General features: G+C 40.1%; 1 protein-coding gene across 3 annotated transcripts in view; it reads left to right on the top strand.

Moving 5' to 3' along the window:
• DNM3 (dynamin 3) overlaps positions 1-23,785 on the top strand; it is a gene marked incomplete at both ends in the record, with an annotated part of 193,276 nt that overhangs the window by 108,146 nt on the left and 61,345 nt on the right. For all 3 annotated transcript variants that reach the window (XM_082484692.1, XM_082484690.1, XM_082484691.1), the window contains one exon: positions 12,584-12,693. In XM_082484692.1, coding sequence (XP_082340818.1) covers positions 12,584-12,693 — 110 coding nt within the window. The remainder of the gene's footprint in view (positions 1-12,583; positions 12,694-23,785) is intronic.

A 23,785-nucleotide genomic window follows, 5' to 3' on the forward strand; every position in this document is an offset into this window, starting at 1 on the left:
TTGATGAAGACCTTTATTCTTGAGGAAGTGCTATGTTTTCTAGTAAATATTTCACTTTCTTCCAGAGAAACAGAGGTGTTATCTTTCTCATCTGTAATACAACTGTATACCTTAAAAATTCAAAGGTTTTGCAGGCATGTTTCAACTTTCAGAATTCAATATGCCTTTTTTGTTGTCTTTTCTGTGTTTGCAAGAATGTCATTACCTTTTGCATTGTCATTGTTTGTTTATAGTTCTGAAACTCCTGGAGACTTTCTAAGAGGTATGTTTCATAGGTTATTTGAAACAGCTGGGGTTAAGCATGTATAGACAGTTCTGCTGCAGCAAAAATTGACATCTTGTTTATTGATTCTTTAAAATCTTATTTTCATAATATCATTTCACCAACAAATAGCTATCCAAGCTGCTCACTGCAAATTTTTAGAGCGCGATGAAGATATTTCTTACAGCTATTTTAATCGTTGGTTAGAGTTGTTTTTTTTTCTTAGGAAAGAGCTCCTTCCCTAATTGTGTTCTTGGGGAGTCCAACTGACAGTATCTTAACAGAGATGATTAAGTGAATGCAGGTGTTTGTCATCTTAACACAACTAGTCTACACAATGGTATATTCAATTTTTATTTTCCTCCCTAACAGCGTGGAATAAAAGAGGGTGTTCGTATGAATCACAATAGCACTTGATTGCAGGAATCCAGGCAAGGGAGAACTGGAATTCTTTAAAGATGATGTTATTTTATACAGAGGAGAACTTACATATTTTAAAATGTCATAGCAAGAAAAGACAAGGTTTGACGTTAGTTTGGATTGGAAGAGGTACAGAGAAAAGTAAAAAAACAATTACAAATATTTTTAAATTATTAGTAAGGATGTTATTTTTTGATAGCAAAAGAATGTAATTGCAAGATTCTTAATCTGGCAGTTACTGAAGACCTCATGCACCATGCAGAAGCCAGGGAAATGCCTCCCTCTCCCAGGTGCTGATGCTCTTGAGAGATACTCTCATTGCCTGGTTTCTGTGCTTATTGCTCACAGCAATGATGATAGAGTCTCTGGTTGACTGAGCCTTTGTGGCTGCTTTGGTGGAAATTAATCTGGCAGCCAGAAGCATCGCAGATGTTGTCTCCTGACTTCAGCACCCCACTTCCCTCCGGTGCCTCTCACACTGCACAGTGGCAGTCCTGCTTTGTTCGTAGGTCTTGGTTGCAGCAGTGCACGATCTGTCTCTTAGCAGAAGCCTCTAGCTGTCGCCTCCAATGTAGAGAAACTAATACCACATGACTGAAAATTTGCTTTAAGTTTATGCCTGCAGAGTGTTTCACTAGTCTGTTTCTTAGCTGGGTGCTCTGTTCTACCCGGGTGTAAAACATAGGTTTGGATAATTGGTTACTGGACATAAGCATTGTCTGCTCTGGGCCTGCAGGCAAACTGCCTTTGGTGCCAAGTATTTGACAGCCTCTAAGACTTTGGTGTATGGGTATTATCCAGTTGGTCTGATTCAGCAAGGACACAAAGGTGAGCGTGTATGGAACTGACAAAGCTGATCTGTCAAGAAATTAATCAATTTCTGCCATTGCACAAAAGGGCAGTGATGGCATGTGAACAGCCATGGTTATTTCTGTTTGGAGATGTCTCTTCCCTTCCAGAGGTGCTGCTCTAAACTTCCCCAAACTGTGGTATTTCCTGCTGACCTCTGTCTGAGTTCACCATCTGCCATGGCATTTAAAAGGAGCATGTGGCCATGGCAGTAGAATTTGTCCCTATGTTTCAGTTGTGTGTTGCTAAGGTACGTTGTAAGCTTGATGTACTTTTCCCTTAGGGTGATACTGGAACAGGACCTCTGTTTTCTGTATACTGCTGCAAGTGGACAGCTGAGCAGCACAATCAAAATAGCTACCTATGTGTCGAGTGTCCTTCATGGCACATGCATTTGCATGTGAAAAAACAACATGCTGTTATCGGGAAAGAGCTTGTTCTGGGTGAATGGCACTTGAACATTTTCATTTGATATGCAGCATCTGCAGATTGAAAACCACCGTGTTTGCCAGCTCTCCGACACAGACTTCCCTTCACACGTACATCTAGTGGTAGGAGTCAGTAGTAGACTAACACTGCATAGCACCTTGCTATCACTTTTTTAATGACAGTAGCTTTAAAGAATGCTGTGATGTTGCATCTTTTGCTGCTGTCCTTTAGCTCTTATTGTTGGTGTAATAATTTCATGATGTCTTGGATGTTCTGCAAACCTTTCTCTCCATGTTCCCTTGCCTGTCCTTGTCAGGTTCTTCTTTCTGAGTTCAGTTAATAAAGTCGACAATCCTCACTTGCATTCAAGTACCTACTGGGGCAGATGATGTACATTAAGAAGCAATCTCTGTCTTTAGAGGGTTACAGCCCAGGACAACTTAAGGCTAGTTTGAGGAAAAACTACGGCTATGAGCTTCCAGGAGTGTTTCAGTCTGGGACAGTTTCATGGAAACAGTCTTCCTGATTTATGTTCCTAAGCAGGCTTCAACCTAATAGCTGTTAATTTCCAAGGGTAGAGGGTTGCAGGTTTTCCTGCACATAACTATGATTATTTTAGGATATCTTTTGTCAAGTTCTGAGACACATTTCAAGACCCACTCCCTTGAAGACTTGATGGCATATGTTGCTTAGCTTTTGAAGGTAATGTTCTTGATATAAAGTAGAAATAGTGCTTGATGATTATGGCTATATTCAGTTTTCTTTGTTTATTTAATATAGGAACATCCCCATGGCTACTTATTTTACAAAAAAAAACCAAACCAAAACAAAAATAGTTGTTATGCTAGAGTAAGCAGGTGGTTTTCTCACTCTTTTGTTATAATTCAACAGTTTTTCTTTATTGAAATTAAGAAGCCAAAGTATATTTATACATATTATGTAGGGCAAGGAAGGAGATTTCTTCAGGCAGTTGTCTCAGAAGTTAATGTTTTCCATGATCCAAGTATCTTGGCGTGCTTAAAAAAAAATTAAAAATAATAATAATAAAAAAACAAAAAGTAAAAAAAAAAAGCTGAAATGTACCTTTCAAAAAATGCTGCTATAAAAAAAGAAAAAGGGGGGGGGGGGGGGGGAAGACTTGACACCAGAAGCTCTGTCATAGCAGAGTTTCTCTCGGATGTCTGGAAAAAGTCTTATACTTCTGGGATGCTTTCCAAAATATTTTCAGTGACCATTGCCACAGGCGTGAACTTCTTAATGCATTTTGCAGTAATCTCCACGACGGTGAAATTGATTACTGTCTGAAAGCTTTTAATGATAACAAGCAAGTAGGGCAGCATAAATGCCATGAACTAATTTGTGTGTGTGTGTATTTTGTTGCATCTTCAGGAGTCTTGCAGAGACAGATGTGTTGCCTCAGGAAAATCCTGCTTAATGTTTTTTACATAATTATGTAATTGCTTATTTATCGTTTTGATTTTAGTAAGAAGGATTTTTCTTCCACGCACGCATGTATGCACACACACAAAGGATCTAGTGTCTCTCCAGATACTTTAATTGGTACCTAAAGAAAAGTATATGGTGGTTTCCTAAGTCTGTGCTTTTCTAGGATTCATTTTATAGAAACTGAAATGCATTCAAAAGCTAGAAAGGTTCTAAGAATTGCCTTTCCAGCAGAAAGTAAGGGTGGTGTATCTTCTTCATGTACCTACCAAGGAATTGCAGGACGCTTATAAATGAGAGGCTCTCTTCTTATGTGCAAGTTAAGGGAGTCCAGGAAGCTGAAAATACAGTTAATCTTATTGGGCTTTTTTCAGTCTTAATTTAGTATTCCTAACGTAAGGGGTCATTAGAACTGGAGAGGTTCATCCACCCAGACCATCACCTTCTCAAGACTGAAATCTCAGCTTCACTTCTATTCAAAGAGAATAGGTTTCAGGACTTATTTTTTTCCTTTAAAGAAACAAAATCCCACCAACAAAAAGTGTGTGAGTGTACATATACATAAAAGTATTTTTATACACACACATATATATGTAATAAGCAAAATTGTAAAATGTATGAGTGGAAAGCTCTACCCAGCTGAAAAGCTGAATCTCCCGGGAACTGATCTATCAATGTCACTCTGCCCTCTGCCAGCACAGACATGCTGCACCAAAGCCCTTCATCCTGCACTATCGCTCCTACAAACCAATGTGATTGTTGGACGATCTACAGAGGGTGAAGAATGAAAAATAAAAACTTGAGTGCCAGTAGAGAAAAACAAGCTGTCATAAGCAGGCTTTATTACAAGGGATAAAAAGGTCAAAGGATACTTTTTTTCCCCCTCTACCTTCAGAGCAGCCACTAGACACATCCAGCAGAACTTTTCCAGACTGTCAACTGGTTCATCAGTCGGGGCTTTCTCTCAATTTTAAATACCAGCACCACTTCAGTTCAGAGGAATTGCTGGCTTCCTTCCCAGACAAGATTTCCTAAATTCAAAATGACCTTTCAAGATCCTAACTAATAGGAGCTAAACAGAGATTTCCTCTTCATCAAGCCCTTTCTCAGATTGATCCTTTTACTGACAGCACATCCCCACAGCACAGAACAGTGAAAGACCAGCCCTTCCACCTGAGAAAATAAACACCTCTTTTGAAGAGGGGCAACCTTAAATCATGTTGAATTTGTTCTGTATTCCAGAAACTATTACGCTTCTGTTTGATGCACTGATTATGTAAAGGCACAGGGAGTACCAGTGAAATAACTGGATTTTTTTTATTATTTTTTTTTTTTTAATCCAGCCTTTCAGGGTCTGCATTAATACAGTGGGATGCCTGCTCAGCCACTGCTTATTATTGAGGGAAATGAGAGATAGACAATGGGAAAGTTGTTAATCTGGGTATCATAATGTGGGGACTGCTGTACAGGCAGCAACCATGTGGAGTTAGCTTGGTGCAGCAGGTTTGTTAGCTCCCACTTAAGCACCAGCTTGGTTGCTCAGCACAGCATTCCTCAAGGATTCTGGTTGTTCGTTGTTGTGTGCTGTGCCCATCCTCTCTTCCAGGAGTGATTCAGGGCTGCACAATTCTGAGCAGGTGGGCTGTGAGGTTCTACTCTGGTGCGTGCTCTATGAATGCAAGCTGCAGTTTCAGCTCCCTGTGAACCCTCAATTAAATTTGGATGGCTGTGATGCAAAATAGCAATGTAGGGAGACCCAATATTGGCATCCTTCTGTTATGTCTTGAAATGTAGCAGGATAGTAAATTCCTTTCAAGAAAGACACCAGTGACCGTTTCTTGACAGGATGAAGTATTTCAAATATGGAGGTGTGAAATCTTGTGGCTCTATTCCTGAAGAAGTCTGGGCAGAAGAAAAGTGCAGAAACAAATATAATACCAGTTCTTATAAGAGAAAAACACTGTGGGAAATGAATAGCACATGGTGAAATGAATGACAAGACCAAGAACTGATTTAACATTAGCATCAGGTTTAATCCTATAGCTGATTTCAGAAGAAACACAAGAGCTATTGCACATCTCTTGAATTTTTTTAATAATATGTTGTGAGAAAAGGTAACAAAAAGTTGGGAAAAACAAGCAGATGTGGAAAGAAAATTTTAGGAAAGATTGCTTTAAAATTGAAAGTGCCAAGAGTGATTGTAATTGCCTAGAAAAGATATTACACATGCAAAATTTAAAAAGTTACTAACTCAAACATGAAATAGCTTGATTCTATCATCAGATCTTCCTTTTTCAGCTGCAGTTTCAGGTTTGGCATTTTCAGCTTTGAATTGTATAAGGAAATCATTATCCTCTGCCATCTTTTAATGCTGAGGTAATACAAGATTTGGTATTTGTGCTCTGTGCCGTGTGCTTCTTTCTTCTAACAGTCTGACTTGTCACCCTAAGCTGTTGTCACATTTTTGTGTTGAGATTTTCAATTTGGAACTCCCATTTTATTCTCTAGAATTGTTTCTTATATGTTTCATAATGGTTCTTTTGTGTCATTGTCAATATTTAGTTATATATATACTCCTATATGTGACAGTTCTCTGTCATACTGGATTATTCTTGTCAATATAGGTACACATACTAAAATTGCTCTCTAGGTAATGTACATCCATTAAGGTGTAGCACAGCTACAGAGTTCTCCTGGCACATGGTGAGAGCAGAGCAGGGAGGGGAATGGTAGTGCATCATGGAGGTGCAATCCACCTGCCTGTGGAGGAGTCTCAGAGAGTGAGATAGTCAAACAATTTTTCATTTTCTGCCTAAAGTTTTTGTCCGAAAACTTTCACTTCAGCACGTAGGGGATCATTTGTGCACATGAGAGTGCTTCTTCATGCCCGTGTGGCTGGCTTTATTGAAGAATTGGTTTGAATCTGGTTTCAGTGGTCAAAGAAAAGAAACTCTTGGGAAAGTGCTTGGCTTCAGTCCTTTATTATCAACAGTTAAAACCATGTAGGAGTTGATGGTAGAAGACTGGAGGGAGAGGTGCATAGGTTGAAGAAATATGTTCTTGTCACCTGCAACTTATTAAGTATTCTTTTGTTGTGCTTTTTGTAAAAAAGTTAGAATGTTTATGTTTGCATTGTTTTTCTGTTGAAGCAGCTCCTTCTTCATTTTATAGGCAATTTAGAATTATGTTTTCTACAGCTGTACCCAGGAGCATGTTCAGGCCTGAATCCCACATTGCTAATTTGTCTGTAATAAAATAACTTGTGTTATTTTTCCTCAAAAGCTTGCAGTAATATGAAAGTATCTCATGCTTCATTTTTCAGAATATGCATTAAAGCCAAGTGTGGTAAAGCAGAGACCGTTGTGAAGATGCTGTGCGGCTTTCTAAACTGAGAGAGAAAAATAAACTGAAATAGAAACACAGTAAAATTCTCTTGGGTATATTTAAAGTTAGAATATGGTTAACTCTTGGATGTTGATTTAGATACTATAAAAGTTGCTATGAGGCATCTTAATAGTTTGCATTTTCGTTAGATGCTGCAGAGTAGGTTATTCTGCAGTGGTAGTGAGAGCAGCTCCTAGGTGTAAACAAGTCTGAGCCTTTCCTTTTCAGGAGTAAACAGGGATAGTTTCAGCCCACCACCAGCTTTTTCTTATACTTCCTATTTTTTCTTCTTCTGTCTTTAATATAGATCCCTCTGGCTCAGCAGGTTCACAAGCCGCTGCTTCTTATGTCTATTCCTGTCTGTAAAATGGGGGTAGGCTTCCAGCCATCTAAAAGAGTATAGTACTATAGAGCATCTTTGTTTTGGTATTATTTTCTGCCTCTGCTGCTTGACTCTTTGCCAAGTAGCTGCTCAGCTTTGGTGTTCCACCTACACATTTTAGCACCCTGATTGCAGGTTACCTTCATCACGCAGTGCCATAAAAAAAAGGTCTAGCACAATGCCTGTGAGTCAGGTTAGTATTTAAGCCTGAGTTACTGATACGGAAACAAATAGAGTAGTAGAGTGCTGGTCGGGAAATCTGGTTCAGAGGCAGAAATGTCAACCTTATCTGCTGTTCTCAAGCTTTAATTCAAAGCTGTCCTTCCTCAGTTTACAATTTTAAAGTAGTTCACTATTATGTCTCATTAATGCCTAATACTTGTTAATGCGTGATACTAATGGCAGAGGTGTTTCATGGATACCTATATTTGCTCTCAGTGCCCAGTAATTACTTTTGAAAGTAATGCAAGTTTTGAAAGGATGCACAGAATGAATCCTGCTGTAAACCAGCCTTTGTTCTGACTTTTCCATTGTGGCTGGCATTTCCAGTTGGGAGCTTGATTTCTTTGGACTTGTGGTCCCCATAATCGGCATACACAGGGTTTGGTTGGTGTCATGGAGCCACTGGTATTCTAAAAGGCATTACAAAGTGGTGAGCAAACCAGCTCAATTCCCCATGACGTAACTGAAAGTGCGATTAGGTCAACACTCAGGCTCAGACCTGCCTTTCAGTGTCTGAGCATCATATATTTAAATTGTCCTGCCTGAATTTTGCTTCTGTTTCTTGGGATACGAAATGAGGAGTTTGTCCTGCCTACTGCTGTTGCATAGTAGCCATCTTGAAGTGACAAATAAAAATGAGAATCAGCTTTGATAACTGGAAGAAGATGAAGTAATTTAACAATCTTTTTTCTTTGAAGCAAAGGAATTCTGTTCTTATAATCTAGTTAGCTAACATTGTGTCCAAGGTTTCTTCTGCTGCTGTTCTGACAGACCCTGCAAAGTTCCAAAAGCAGAGAATGATTCCTGCCCCTGGCTGAAAATGAAGTTCATTAGCTTGGAAGTGCTGGCTGAGACCTTGCTGGGGGAAGGGAGATGCTGTTGTATTTTTTGCATCCCTTGTGCCATTTTGGACTTCAGCAGTATTTATTTTTAGTACACTTAAACACTGCAGAAGGAAGGGGCAGTTGTAATATGGCATATTTACATCATGCTGTCAGTTCCTGGCAGCTTACTTGCCTGTCAGAGAACAGACCAAGGCCATTAAGGATGTGAGCCCTACTTATGCCCAGGAGTGGTGAAACTTCGTCTCAAGGGTGGGAAGGACTCCCCAGGCTAGCAGGTTGGTTTGTTTTTCTAAGGTGCACTATGGGGATTTTTTTTTTCATGTCAAAGAGACAGGAATGGGCCATGCTGCCTCCCACTTTTTCCACCTTCTCTTCTACTCTTTATAGGAAAAAGAGAGGCAAAGTTGTCTACATGAGATCAGCACGCGCTGTTTTTTCCCCTCATGTCACGCTTAAGTTCTCTGCCCCATTATAAAAATAAAAATCTATAAATAAAAAAGAACAAATGCTGAGGGGGACAAACTGGACCCACAGTTATGTGCATGTCGTCACTTGTAGAAGTGTGCCTAGCCCCATTCCTCCCAGGCTTCATACATTCCCTGTTTCTTAGCCTGTCAGCTTCTCAGGGTGGGAAACATGCCCAGATAGTCCTGGCTAGAGCTTTTTTTGCCCAGCCATATGTCAAAGGTCCGTTCGGATCTCTCAAATTTACAGGACAACATACTCTGTGATTTAAACTTTATTTCAGGAGTTCATTAAGAACAACAAAGAGGGGCTCAATCCCCTTTTGCCCACACTAGCCTATCACATTAATTCACTTATTCACCATTCAAGTCATAAGATTTCATAACTTACAAGCTGTAGCTCTTAATATTGTGCACCTACGAGCAAAAGAAATGAATGAGCTACCTAGCTGAGGGTAGGAGTGCTCATCCTTCCTCATGGTGCGGGTGTCCCCTGTATCACACGGGGCAGCATGAAAGCCTCAGCAGTCTGGCTGCTGTTGGATCCGCTTCAAAAGCTTTTTGAGTAAACCGATGTTTTATACCTTCCAGCTTGGAGGTTTGGTCTTTACAATTTCTATAAGTTAGCAGATTCTGACAAGACTGCCAGACAACATATAATGGCTGCCAGAGACCGCAATCTGCAGATGGTAATGGTTGGAAAGTGGCCCTCCAGCTCTTCCTGGCCACCTGTCCTGCCCAGGTGCTGCTCTCCTTGGACCTAGTGGTGCTGCTCCCAGCACACAGTGGGCCTTAGCATGAGCCGGGTCAGCCAAAGTCTAGGCAGGAGTTGAGTGAACAGTAACACCATAACATAACATTAATTGATCTAAGGCTGAAATGATGTTGGGCTCATCTGCTGGTGAATTAGCTCATGCTCCATTTATATATATATTTTTCCTCTTTGTTTGGGGAAAAAAAAAAAGCCCCAAACTTGCTATGGGTTTTGCTGCCATATTCTGATGTTGCAGTAATACCTTTCTCCTGGACTTAAGCAGTGTTTAGGTCTGATCTCCCATACGTGACATGCTGTCTGTCTTTGCTTCAAGCATAGACACCCTATGATTTCCCTTTCTTGGAAACTGCTCTGTCTCAGCATGTGGGTAGGAGGCCATGTAAATAAATACCAACCACTTCTTAGCCTTCAGTAGGCATTTCCTTTTTCCTGGTGGCTGCAGAAGAAACACTTTCTCACAGTTTGGCATCAAACATTTATAACTTTCCAGCTTGTGGAATTTTTGTTTAGACAATCAGATTCTTGGTATAGTTTTTTCATGAGTTTCTATTTTTACTCATCCATGGTTGCTTGGTTTGTCAGTAAATAGAGTCTGTCCGAACAAACACTTCATCAGAAACTTCTTTAATTTCTGGTAATTGAATAGTAAATCATTACAAGCATATTCTTTAAGAGTGAAAGATAAGTTTTAAAGAAAAAAAATTAAGATAATCTAGTTTTTTTTCTTAGTTATGGTGGAATAAATAACATTGATATTTCTGCCCAATGGATTTTTTATTTATATAACCTGTCCTAAATGTTTGAAATAGAAAACAATGTAATTTACATTACTATGCAGTCCAGTTTTCAACTGAAAAAGTTATTTGCTTTTGATACAAAGTTTAATATGTGTTCTCCTGAATTTATACGCTAAGATTTTTTTCAAGTGTGTGTCACTTTGTCATGGCAGCAGAGCTAACACATTGTTACCTTTTAAATGCTACCAGAACTATGTAGGACCTAAGTTTATAATATCAAAACAGATCATATCAATAAAAATCAGTATTAGAGGATGGTGTACTTCTAGGTTTTATGCATAAATATCTGATCTAGACTTTCTTTATTTAGTTTTATTTACTATTATTTATTCACTTCTTTTTTTACTGGTAAATTATGAATTTACTTTGCTTATTTTTATTTATCTCGGTGGTAATACTGAATGGATGACAGCATATTTTCCTTTCAGGGAGAGCCCCAAAGGTTCAGAGGCTATATAACCCCTGGAAGCAGAATATAGATATAAACTGTGATAAATAGCTATAGACTAGCACAGAAGTATACTTCTTCATCAGAATTGTTGTTAGACAAGAGAGTGAAGAATATACATATGTATGATCTTTTGTGGGTAATAACTTCTAGGATGGCTAAGCTGGAGGCAGTTTGAAAATCCATCACATACTTTTTATTTAATACTCCCACCGTGGATTTGATAAGTTTTGTATTGAACACAACAAGACAGTAGAAAGCATGCTTTTACAGAAGGGCCCTTGAAATATGCTTTTTCCTCTACTGAGATCTGTTATGAAGCTGTCTAGGAAAGTGAGCCATTGTTGGACACATCACTGTATTTTTATAGTTTCATTCTTAGGTACGTTCTCATCCAGTTTAGTTTTGCAATCTGCTGAAGCTTAGCCAAGTTGAATTGCATCTGCCCTCGCAGTACACACATCTAGGACTATCTAGGACTTCTTCCAGTTCTGTGCAGTAGGAAGTTACTTCTGTGCGTTTCTTCTGGGAAATATGTATTGAGAAAAATGAGTCCTAGTTTGGTTTGTCCCTTTTTTCCTGTTCACAATTCTTCAGCAAGTGCAGTGGGTGCTAGACTTTACAGCTAGTTCTGATGATGCCTAGACAGAGACCAGTCAGTCTTGCTTCCTGCTGGCAGATAAGGGACTGTGAAGGAATCCTAAGCTTTTCAACTTTGAGGTTTTATTGATCTTCCGTAGAGTCACTAGGTAGCCAAATTCACGATAACTCCATTTGGTATCCGCTGCACAAATTCCAGGGCATAAATCCTTTCCCCGCTCCATTGCTGCCATGGTAATGGCACCAGCCTTAACAGTAATCTTAATGGCCTTTAAAAGCTGTTAAACTCTGTACTGTGTTAGCACCCTTGTCAGCAATTTTAACATGATGTGCAAAACCAGAATGGGGGTATGAGGATGCAAGTGTTGCCCCTCTTGTCTTTGAATTGCTTCTACTTAGTATCAGGTGTATTTACAGAACAAAATTGGAGAGTTTTGTCCTTGTTTATCCATCAGTACAAGAAACTTCAAGAAAGTTTAACACAATGGGGACAGCTAACAGTCTTAGGGCTTTTTTGTTCTGACATCATAAAGTAGCTTGAGAGTGTTATTAGTCCTTAATTTGGAGTGACAGGAAGCAAGAAACATAGGAAAGAAATTATGGTGATTGTGCTGTAAATGAGAATGTGCTGTAAATGAGAGTTGTGATGAAAACGTAAAAGGAGTTGGCTACAGCAAGAGTGAATAGATCATTCCTGCTGTTTGGAGAACAAGCTGGTTAGATTAGAGTCTGATTTTGTTTGTGTATGGTATATGTAAAACCTTGACAATGGAATGATTTTGGTAGATTTGTATGAGTTTTGTATTTTCCATGGGAGGAATGAAAATTTATCCCTTGGATCATCAAATGACACCCCTAAATAATTAAAAATAGTAATTCTAGGTAGAGATGATTTTATGTCACAGGTTACTCCAGTTGCTAGTCAGACATGATAGAAGAGTTCTGTATTGATTAGATACTTTTATTTTAGTTATGTCTGACCATTTTCTTTTTAGAATTCAGAGGAATGAAGAATAACAAATGTAGATGCTTATGTTATTTGAGATGGAATTTTTGTATGGAAATGTTTTGAAAGGGTCAGAAGAACCAGAACTAGAATTGAGGTTTCATTTCGTCTGAGGAAAGATAAACAGACATTTCAATTTTGGATATTTTCTTATGATAATAAAGGTACTGAAGGCATTACCAACTGAACAGAGCTTGCTGAGATCAGGCTTCTTTGAGACTTCTCACATGGTGTTGTTTTAATCTGTTTTCTTCTAGGAAAAAGAGAAGAAGTATATGCTTCCTTTGGACAACTTGAAAGTGCGAGATGTTGAAAAGAGCTTCATGTCTAGCAAACATATCTTTGCATTGTTTAACACAGAGCAGAGGTAAGAAAATGTGCTTTTCTGCAGATGCTTCTATAAAATTGTATCTAGCTGAGCATTTTAATAACTGGGAGTGCAGTTCTGGTATTTCCACTATAATGAGTGAACAAAGATCTTGATGCCTTTGATTTATCTGCTTCTTTGCTATTGCATAACCATGGGGTGAAAGGTTAGTGTCCTCCTAGCCACTCATGGGGTGAAACAGCTCTGTGATTAGTCATCAAGTTCTTCTGTATGGCTGAATAATCATCTCCTGGTCCTATTTTTGTTTTGTTTGGCAATCACCTAGGCTTACCAAAACACTCATGACTTCTGTACCTTTTGACCAGATTCAACCGGTGTAAATCACAAAAGTGTCATAGCTTTTCACTTTCTCCAGTGGAAAATCTTGCCTGTCTGTGATCTTGGGAGTCATTCTGTTGTTTGGGTTTAAATACTGCTGAATGGAGAACAAATGAGATTCCTCTGCCTCCCTAATTAATTAGAATCTTTGCTTTGTAGTGTTTGCCTCATACTTTTCCTTTCAGGCTCCATCCTCTGATTTAAGTCATGTGGGTGCTCTATGGAAGCCTACCCCTGATGTATAGTCAATTCAGATTACTGTGCACAAATAAGTTAAGAAAACGTGACAACATTTAAAGACATACAAGTGACCTGTAAATTTTTATTGTTATTGTTTTTACTGAAGAGGAGAGTTGCATTTGGAGCAGTCTCAGTGAAATTGCATTTCAGCAGAAAAAGTGCAATTTCTGTAAGTTCTTTTCCAGGAAAATAAGTGAAATTAATTGTAGTGGTAGCATAGATAGATGCCCTTGTTTTCCTCTTTTCTTCTGCTAAGTCCCTTCACACCCGCTCCCCCCTTGCATCGCCAAAGCTACGCAATACATTCAGATGTTGCTCAAGATGATGAGGGCTGGATGTAGCTCCCTGCAGACCCAGCTGTTGTTACTCCTGAACTGGCCAGAAATAGTCCTTTCAGAAGCAAGGAATGCCCCTCCCTCCCGCAAAGTAAAAGCAAAGCACAGGATTTCTGGGCTGTCAAGTTTCTGCTGGCCCCAGAAACATGAGGACGCAATGTGAGTCTCGCTCTGAACTACCCCATGAAGGCTTTGCCTACATCTGCTGACATGTCAGCTAGCCTACATGTGGACATTGTCTGCCAGGAGATGCCCTTTGAAAGTATGTTGCACACATACTTGCTGGGAATAAGATTTCAAACACTTGACCACTTGCGTTTCTGGAGCACAGAAAAAAGCTTTGAAAAACTTCTCATGTTTTGAAAGCATAAATGGTCTTCAGATGCTGGAAATTAATGTAATTCTGACTATTTTGCTCTAGGTGTGTGTGAATCATCCCAAAATTGAATGTATATCAGTAAAGAAAGATAACTTTGTCCTGGTGGCTTGATATCAGCTGTACATATTACGTTCTTTCCATGAAAAATGTCAACTTTAGCTCATTGTTTCTCCTTTATTTTGGCTAATAGCTTTGAGTATTTTCATCGTATTAAATATTAATCACTGAACTGCTGTGAAAATCCAAGAGAAGCATGCATTTCCATTGGCAAGTTTGGGATTTATTTGGGTGTTACTTGGGTGTTTGGGTACGTTGACCTTTTCGCTGAATCACACACACTGGACAGTAAGGATTTCAAAATCAGATGTCTAAAATGTTTGCCATGTCTGTAATAACCCTGCCCACTTGGGCTGTGAGTAGGCCCTCCAGCATCTGCAAGCTGCTCTAAAAACATCCTTATATCTATATGAGCATGTTAAGACATGACAACGCAGTGATAAGACGACAAAATAATTTTGCCTTGGGAGAGGCTGTTTATGAAGACAGTCTTCCAGCTTAGAAGGAGTCAGAACTTGTTCTTGAATAAATATTTATTGAATTCTAATTATGATGTCAATTCCTTTTACTATAAAACAGCTCATTTTTGATTATTTAAAAATAATGGGCTAGATGAGGTGACAGTGAGGTGGATTGAGAGTTGGCTGCGGGACAGAACTCAGAGGGTTGTGATCAGCGGCACAGAGTCTAGTTGGAGGCCTGTAACCAGTGGTGTCCCCCAGGGGTCAATAATCGGTCCAATTTTGTTTAATATATTCATTAATGACCTGGATGAGGGGACAGAGTGTATCCTCAGCAAGTTTGCTGATGATACCAAACTGGGTGGGGTGGCTGACACCCCAGAGGGCCGTGCTGCCATCCAGTGTGACCTGGACAGGCTGGAGAGCTGGGCAGAGAAGAACCTAATGAGGTTCAACAAAAGCAAGTGCAAGGTCCTGCACCTGGGGAGGAAGAATGCTAGGCACCAGTACAGGTTAGGGGTGGACCTGCTGGGAAGTAGCTCTGAGGAGAAGGATCTGGGGGTTGTGGTAGACAGTAAATTATCCATGACCCAGCAATGTGCCCTTGTCGCCAAAAAGGCCAATGGAATCCTGGGCTGCATAGGGAAGAGTGTGGCCAGTAGGTCGAGGGAGGTCATTCTCCGCCTCTCCTCTGCACTGGTGAGGCCACAGCTGGAATACTGTGTCCAGTTTGGGGCTCCCCAGTTCAAGAGGGACAGGGAACTGCTGGAGCGAGTCCAGCGAAGGGCAACCAAGGTGATGAAGGGATTGGAGCATCTGCCTTATGAGGAAAGGCTGAGAGAGCTGGGACTCTTTAGCCTGGAGAAGAGAAGGCTGAGGAGAGACCTTATTATGGCGTACAAGTATCTAAAGGGTGGGTTGAAGGAGGATGGAGCCAGGCTCTTTTCAATGGTTCCAAGTAACAGGATGAGGGGTAATGGGCACAAGTTAGAACACAGGAAGTTCCGTTCAAATACACGGAAAAACTTCTTTACAGTGAGGGTGACAAAGCACTGGAACAGGCTGCCCAGGGAGGTTGTGGAGTCCCCTTCCCTGGAGATTTTCAAGACCCGCCTGGATGCAGTCCTGAGTAATGTGCTCTAGGCAATGCTGCTTTAGCAGGGGAGTTGGACTAGATGATCTCTAGAGGTCCCTTCCAACTCTGAAAATTCTGTGATTCTGTGAAAAAAAATCTTCCTGTTGGCGCAATTGGTCAAACAAGTTTAGTACCACCTTCCACTGTCTCCTAAATTCATAGTTTGTGTCAGCAGAAGCAGGGATACTGGGGCTTGAGTAAAGTGATCTGGCCCTCAACTTGGGACTGTGTTCCCTGTCCCAGATCCTTAGGGAAACTGAAACAGGGAATTGGTAAAGATCTGTTGAAATAAGGAGTCTTGTCGTTGTTTTACTTTATGCTAATGCGTTGATTTCTGAATATGTGTGTGAATATGGCTTGCTTTTCAAAGTTCATGTGAAAATTAACTTAATTTCTGGCTGGGTTGTAATTTTTTATTTTTTTTTTTTAAATTAAAAAAAGCCCTAGCAATTGAGAAAGAAATCAGCTTTCTGTTTCTGAGTTTGCCCACTGAGGGTTCTGGTTATGGAACCATTTTGCTATTTAAGATGCAGATCATTAAAGAACAAAGGCAAAATCATCTGTTCCAGCTTCCATGATAGCATGGAGATTATTCTGTATCTCTTTTTTTTCCATAATCTGCAGCATTTTTTTTTTCATTGACTGTGCAAACTTCTTTAATGTTCAATTAAAGTATTTTAATTTTCAAGCAAAATCCCTTTAGGAGGGATTTTAATAAGCCTGTTCTCTTTTTCATTCCCGGCCCCTCACTGCATAGGTATTTGCTACAGCCATATGTTTCTGATACTGTACATTTCAATAGTTTCCTGGATTATGCACTGCATTTTTTCCATTTATGAAAACCTTTCCAGTTCTGTAATATAGTTACCAGGAAAATGCTCATTTCACTGCATAGAAGGAAAAGCCATCTTGAGTTAGCTGAGGCTTGGGGATAGATGCAGAAGGAAACTACCAGTATCTGTCATTTTGATTTACTGCAGAAGTCAACAGTTCTCTGACAGAAATCAAATGTGACTTGGTAATGTATAGTAAATGGAGACTGTGACGATTGATTTCACAGTGAAGATAAATTCTCATGAAATGAACATAATTGCATGTCTATGAAAAGGCTGCGTTGTGAAATTATTAAATTATTTTCCTGTTGCTTTCCAATTAAAATTTGCAAAAAAAAAAAAAGGAAGAATCTTGGTGTGAAAAGAATGGGGGGGGTGAGTTTGTTTTTCAGCAAACTAAGTGATTTGTTTAAAGTTTTTGAGTGTGCCCATCTACTTAATTTATAGATACCGTGGAAGACTTTTGGAGATGGATTCCTCTAGTTTACTTAACTTAGCAGCACTGGATATTAAAGCAAAATATATTAGAGTGAGTGTTTGATTCCTGGATCATTTTTGGCCGTATCCGTTTACCTGAGTCTGCCTTTAAGCAACTGAAGTTGAGCTGTAGGGTCAAGCAGTATGTGTCTAAACCCAAAGCTGTCAAGAAAATGAGGGCTATTTTGTGTTGACCATCTTTTTCTCCTCCACAGTAAACTGCTGCCAAGTCTTTTAGACTCGAAAAGAGATCAAATATATTAAAAGTATTTGAAAATAATTATACTGTAGGAAAAAAACTATTTGCAGTACTGCTGTAGAACATAATGCGAAGTTGTGTAGATGCAGCTGCCGATTGACTTTCTTAAGCAGAGCTAAGAATGGAGGAGAGAGGATTTTGTTCAGTGCCTGTGCTTACATACAATAGATTAACCTGTGATGTCCTCATTGATGAATGTGTAGGACTCTTGTGCAGAGTTCAAGAGCAAACAAAACAAATTTTACCCACGCCACAGAGTTTACTTTCCTTCTAGGATTTCATTGCAAACACTTTGCCTATTCCTCATGTATTTCCTGTAAAAATTATTTGCTGGTTGGTGCTTTTTTTTCTAGCTAAGTACTGTAGTCTGGGAGAAGAACTGTATTCTTAAATGTGGCTCCCTTTAGGATCTATGCAAGGGTCCCATCCCTCCCTAATTAAAAAGAGCAAGCAGTCATTATTTCTCATGATCTTGCCCAGTTGACTACAGGATCCACAGGGCACTATTGTACTAGATTCTGTGTCATTCTATAGTAGTCCTTTGTCTTTTCAGTAGAGTAGTTGCACTTCTTTCCTGATTTATAGAATCATAGAATAGTTTAGGTTGGAAAGGACCTTGAAGATCATCGAGTTCCAACCCCCCTGCCATAGGCAGGGACACCTCCCACTAGACCAGGTTGCCCAAGACCACATCCAGCCTGGCCTTGAACACCTCCAGAGATGGGGCCTCAACAACCTCTCTGGGCAACCTGTGCCAGTGCCTTACCACCCTCAAAGTGAAAAATTTCTTCCAAATGTTTAATCTGAACCTGCCCTCTTCCAGTTTGAAGCCATTCCCCCTCATCCTATCACTACATGCCCTTGTAAAAAGTCCTTCCCCAGCTCTCCTTGTAGGCCCCCTTTAGGTACTGGAAGGCTGCAATAAGGTCTCCTCGGAGCCTTCTCTTCTCCAGGCTGAACAGCCCCAACTCTTTCAGCCTCTCTTCATAGGGGAGGTGCTCCAGCCCTCGGATCATCCTTGTGGCTCTCCTCTGGACACACTCCAGCAGGTCCACGTCCTTCTTATGTTGGGGACTCCAGAGCTGGATGCAGTACTCCAGGTGGGGTCTCCCGAGAGTGGAGTAGAGGGACAGAATCACCTCCTTTGACCTGCTGGCCACACTTCTGATGCAGCCCAGGATACAGTTGGCCTCCTGGGCTGTGATCGCACATTGCTGGCTCTTGTTAAGCTTCTCGTCAATCAGCACCCCCAGGTCCTTCTCCTCAGGGCTGCTCTCCAGCCATTCCCTGCCGAGCCTGTATTTGTGCTTGGGATTGCCCCGACCCAGATGTAGGACCTTGCACTGGGCCTTGTTGAACTGCATGAGGTTGGCTTGTGTCCACCTCTCCAGCCTGTCCAGGTCCCTCTGGATGGCATCCCTCCCCTCCAGTGTGTCTACCTTGCCAAACAGCTTGGTATCATCAGCAAACTTGCTGAGGGTGCACTCGACCCCACTGTCCAGGTCGCCGACAAAGATGTTGAACAGTACAGGCCCCAGTACTGACCCCTGAGGAACGCCATTCGTCACTGGTCTCCACTTGGACATTGAGCCGTTGACCGCAACTCTTTGAGTGCGACCATCCCGCCAGTTCTTTATCCACCGAATGGTCCATTTGTCAAATCCATGTCTCTTCAATTTAGAGACCAGGATATCATGTGGGACAGTATCAAACGCTTTGCACAAGTCCAGGTAGATGACATCAGTTGATCTTCCCTTATCCACTGCTGCTGTAACCCCTTCATTAGAAGGCCACCAAATTTGTCAGGCATGACTTGCCCTTGGTGAAGCCATGCTGGCTGTGACTAATCACCTCCTTTTTTTCCTATGTGCCTCAGCAGTTTCCAGGAGGATCTGCTCCATCATCTTGCCAGGCACAGAGGTGAGACTGACTGGCCTATATTTATTGGTCAATAAGTTGTATTACTGTATTAAAACTCCATCTAAATACTACTTCTCTTTTAAGTAAAGGAGGAATGATGAGTAAAAGCTCTTTTTCTCTGCTACAAGCAGAAAAAAAATCTTCCTTTCCACCTCTTCTCCAAGTCTGGAGAGATGAATTCTTTCTCTTTTGTGGGAGAAGAGATTCTACTAGGTAAAGATTTTGGGGATTATAAAATGGTAGTAGGCTGAAGTGTTAGTTGAATTGGTGAGTTTTCAGGCCTTTCCTACCAATATTGGGAGTAGCAACCGTATGATGAGGAAGAGTTACCTGGTCGAGAATCTCTTATCAGTAGTCTTTCTTATGCAGGAAGCTTTGTTCCTCTTCAGGCTCATTCCTTTCCTTGGAGCCAAAGATGCAGAAACCAGCCTGTGAAATTATCCCTTCCTTGCAGAGGAAGATCCCACCAAGTCTCCCTGTCTTTTACTTTCCTGCCCAACCAGGATCCAGATGAAACCGAGTAATGGTGTTACTTTCCTCACCTCTGTGGTTCTGTATGACAGGGGGATGTGAGGGGAAAATACAAAGCACAGAACTGTTCCTGTTTGCCTTCACAAGCATAGGTTCCTGAGAACTAAATTCTCCTCAGTAATCATGAAGCAGTATGACAGAACCTACCATCTTTGCATGAGAGCTGACTGTCTGGGGCAGGCTCATAGTAGAAACAGACCCTTAATCTGAGAAACAGATGAATATCAAGAGGAGAGCGATCAAAAGCAAGTTTTGAGGGCACACAATAGGACTGGAAATAGAACTGCCAGATGGTATATTTTAGCTACTGACTCTTGAGTACACTCTGACTGTCAGGAATCATATTGTACAAGAAACTGTGTTGTCTGGTAGGACCCAGGAAAGTATGCTATGTCTACTACATGAGAGGTACGATGGTATTTATTTTGGGTGCATGTTGTTGTCTGAGTGTTGCTCTAGAAGGGGATGGAGCACAAGTCTTCTCTGGGACTCCAAATGCAGTAGAGCTTTAAGTACTGAATTTCTTCTTATGGACAGCAACTGGTTAACTAGTATCCATATATAAGGGAAATTGGGCAAGAGCCAAAATAAAGGGAACTAGTGAAAGGAGACCGGGTCAGGGGAGGTGTTGGATGGAAGCCAGGTTAAAGGAGAAAGCCTAAGATGGGATGTATGTTTAGTTACTGTTTTTGAATTACTCAGAAAGCTAAGCCCCAGGAAGAACAGGACTGTAAGCTATTCAGAGCCCTCTCTGTTAGAAATGGAAGAATGAGAATCTAATTAAAAAACCCCACAAATTTAATCCAGAAAAAAGCTGCTAACATTTGTAAACAAACTTCTAAGATGCTAATGAGTACAGTGTTTAAGAATAGGAAAAATATACAACCCCCCAAAATAACTAGCTTTTATCACTCAAGTCCATGCCATTTAAAAAAAAAAAAGTTTTTGTTTTTTTCTGGCATTTTCTTTCTTGTAATTATTGACAAGATTTCTTTGTATGATAAATAAATATAGTATGGTGGATAGATGGTGCAAGTATTGAGGTTTAAAACTGGTATTACAGCCCAAAAAGTGATTCTTAGGGAAACAGCAGCGCCAAACCCGTACCTTAAACATAAAATTACACTGTACTTCAAGAAAATTCCCTAAGTGATTTTGTGGGATCTGAAATGTTAGTGACACCTACCAGAGATGCAAGTGTTGTAAGCATGGGCTAAGTCATGGCTAGTAGACTTGACTCAGCCTGCAGGATAGCTTAACCTTATTTGCTCACTGTGACCCAGCAAGGTCTGGGTCCCACTACCACATCCAGAGGAGCACAGGACTGGGGCAGCAGATGTGGTCCCTCTGTGTGTGATGAGGCTCTGACAGCTGTGAGCAGCTTTTGCATCTGTGTGGCCCCAAGGCAGGTTCCAAAACAGGCTTCTATCCCTCACCATGAAAACGATCAAACCTTCTTCTCCAGGGAGTTATGGAATGTTTTAGTGCCAGTTACTGTTACCACTGCCAGTTTTGGCCTCTGTGATGTTAATTTTGGCTGCAATTCTGTTCTGGATTATATATAGAAATCTAGATACTTCATTATCCAGTCTTACTTATATACTGATCAGCATATCTTCTCTTCATTTTCACCTTAAAATTGTGTGTGTGTGTGTGTGTGTGTCTGTGTATTTGTGTGTGCCTGTGTATTTGTGTGTGCAAACTTGAAAAGATCCCTATTCTTCTGGGACACCACTTCCATAAGTTAGATGATAAAATCCGTAAGTGCTATTATTTCATGATATTGTCCCCAACATTGACTCTTTGGCTTTTTCTGGATATTAAGAAAAAAATCTTCAGAGACATATGTAGTTAATTTTAATTAACATTCATATTGGACTGATCTGAAATGGCACACCTTGATAGAAAATGTTAGTCATTGCTGTTAACTCAGAGCAGATGGTCAGTTTTATTTCTTTAAAATATATGATTGGCAGAGCTTCTAGTAGAGCTTTCTTGTATGAAAATAATGCATACATTCAAACCAGCCATTGTGGAATTACATGTGTCTAAATGGTAGACTAAGACTAAGGTTGAATAAGGAGAGTGTATACAGTGGAGTTCCAGGTTGAATAGGTACAGAACATACAGTGGAGTTTCATCCAAGATTATCTTTCTCGATTGTGCATGCATATCTGGAGTACCTGGATTCTGTTGTTTTCTCCCTTTTCCATCTTAGGTGACTATTTATGAAACTCATATTCTGTATAATTTCAATCAAATAAGAAATATCTAAGAATTGAATCTTTTCTGTTTTTCATGAAATGAAATTGGGCCAATTTGGATTTGGTTCTAGATTTTTAATGTTCATTTTAATTCTGCTTGCATCCACATAAAAAGACCAGATGTTTATGAAAAAAATAATTTGAGATAAGCACAGTGGTTTGAAATCCCTGTAAAATGGGATATTCCTTTATCTTCAGTCTGTGAGTAGCTTTGCTTGTTTCGGTGAGACTGCTTAACTTAAATGTGTGTTTTGTGTTCTTTGGAGTATTAAAGTGGCTTAAAGGCACAATTCTAAAAATTTCACCAACATTCTTGCTCTGTAATTGCTGTTCTGCCTCATCCCATATTGGCAAGAATAAATACATCTTCATTTAACCTTGGTTTGTATTTTCTCTCTATTTAAATAAAAATTACATGCACATACAGTACATCTTTGTCTACTGAAATGTTCTGGATCCAGCTCAATCTAAAAGCTGTTTATGCAGTTACACAGTTAATATGTGGAGATGCATTAATATATATGCACATATATCAACTAGTTTTGTAATTTGTCTACAGTGGTTGCCTGTAACACCTTTCCAGGTTTGTGGGAGATAAATATTCAACCTTAGTATTGGGAAATTGAGAGAGATACTATACATCTTGAGGCCTAGCAGCTGAGTCTGCTCAGATAGCAAGCAGTTTTGACATGCAACTGCTATAGAAAACAACCTACTGGTATGGCCTCTGCTGTAGCGGGTAACTAGAAAGTTCTTTCTGTGTGATTTTCAGTTGTGTATTATTCACCTGTTGGACCTGGATTGTATAGTTCAGTTGTTTTATAGGCAATTGCACCTTCCCTATGCAATACTGACAGCCCAGGCTTCAGGACTGGTGGGACAAGAATCTCAGTAACTCACAGCTGGGCTCAGTCTTCACATTTATCTGGCACTTCTCCATTTCCTCTTGTGTACTTTCAAATCATAGAATGGTTTAGGTTGGAAAGGACCTTGAAGATCATCGAGTTCCAACCCCCCTGCCGTAGACAGGGACATTAGGATTCTTCTGTGGTGAGAGAGGTTAAAGAAAATACCTACAGACAATGTAAAGGTCATTTCTGCCTTAGAAAGTTCACATTGGGTCCTGAAATATATGGGGGAAAGGAATCCAGTATGCAGGAAACAAAGGTAATAGTAAAGTGAAGAAGTTGAGTAAGTGAAGTTTCAGCTGAGTGTTTGCTGGACTTTCAAGTAATGGGCCTGGTCTAGAGAATATATGTGCGGAGTGTGGGATTCCAGAACTGGAATGACACTTTCAGTCCAATTGTCTGTTCATCTCCATAAGTGATCATGTTGTGTTTTTTTCTGGAGTTCAGTTCTTGAGGTTTGTTTATTTGTTTAGAGTATAATAAAACCTGCAGATAACAAATAATAATAATCTCTTGTATTTTTCACTCTGGAAAAAAGTAGTATTTTATTAATTTCCAGTATGGATATATTTTCATGTACTACACAGGATATTAGGGATGAGACTTTACAGGAGGGAGCAGCATAGGTAGCCACGGTATATGCATATAGCTTTGCACATAGCTTCCCCATTTATGTGTTCACATTTAAATGTGCAAGGGAAGTGTTGCACACAGATTGTACTTCTAGACATGTTCCTATTTATTGTATCTGTTTTGTTTCTACAGTCTACATTTAAAGATGCCTGAATATCAGCAAGATTTGTATTGTTGAGAGTTCATCTTTTTTACTTCTTGGTATCCTGTATTATATCATTCTCTTTGATGTGTAACATCCCATATAGCTGCTATAGAGATGACAATGGGAATATGACCTCACTCTATTCCATATGGAGTAAGTAGGTGAGGATTGAGTAG

This window comes from Vanellus vanellus (genome assembly GCF_965231255.1).
Source record: "Vanellus vanellus genome assembly, chromosome: 5".
Taxonomy (NCBI): Eukaryota; Metazoa; Chordata; class Aves; order Charadriiformes; family Charadriidae; genus Vanellus; species Vanellus vanellus.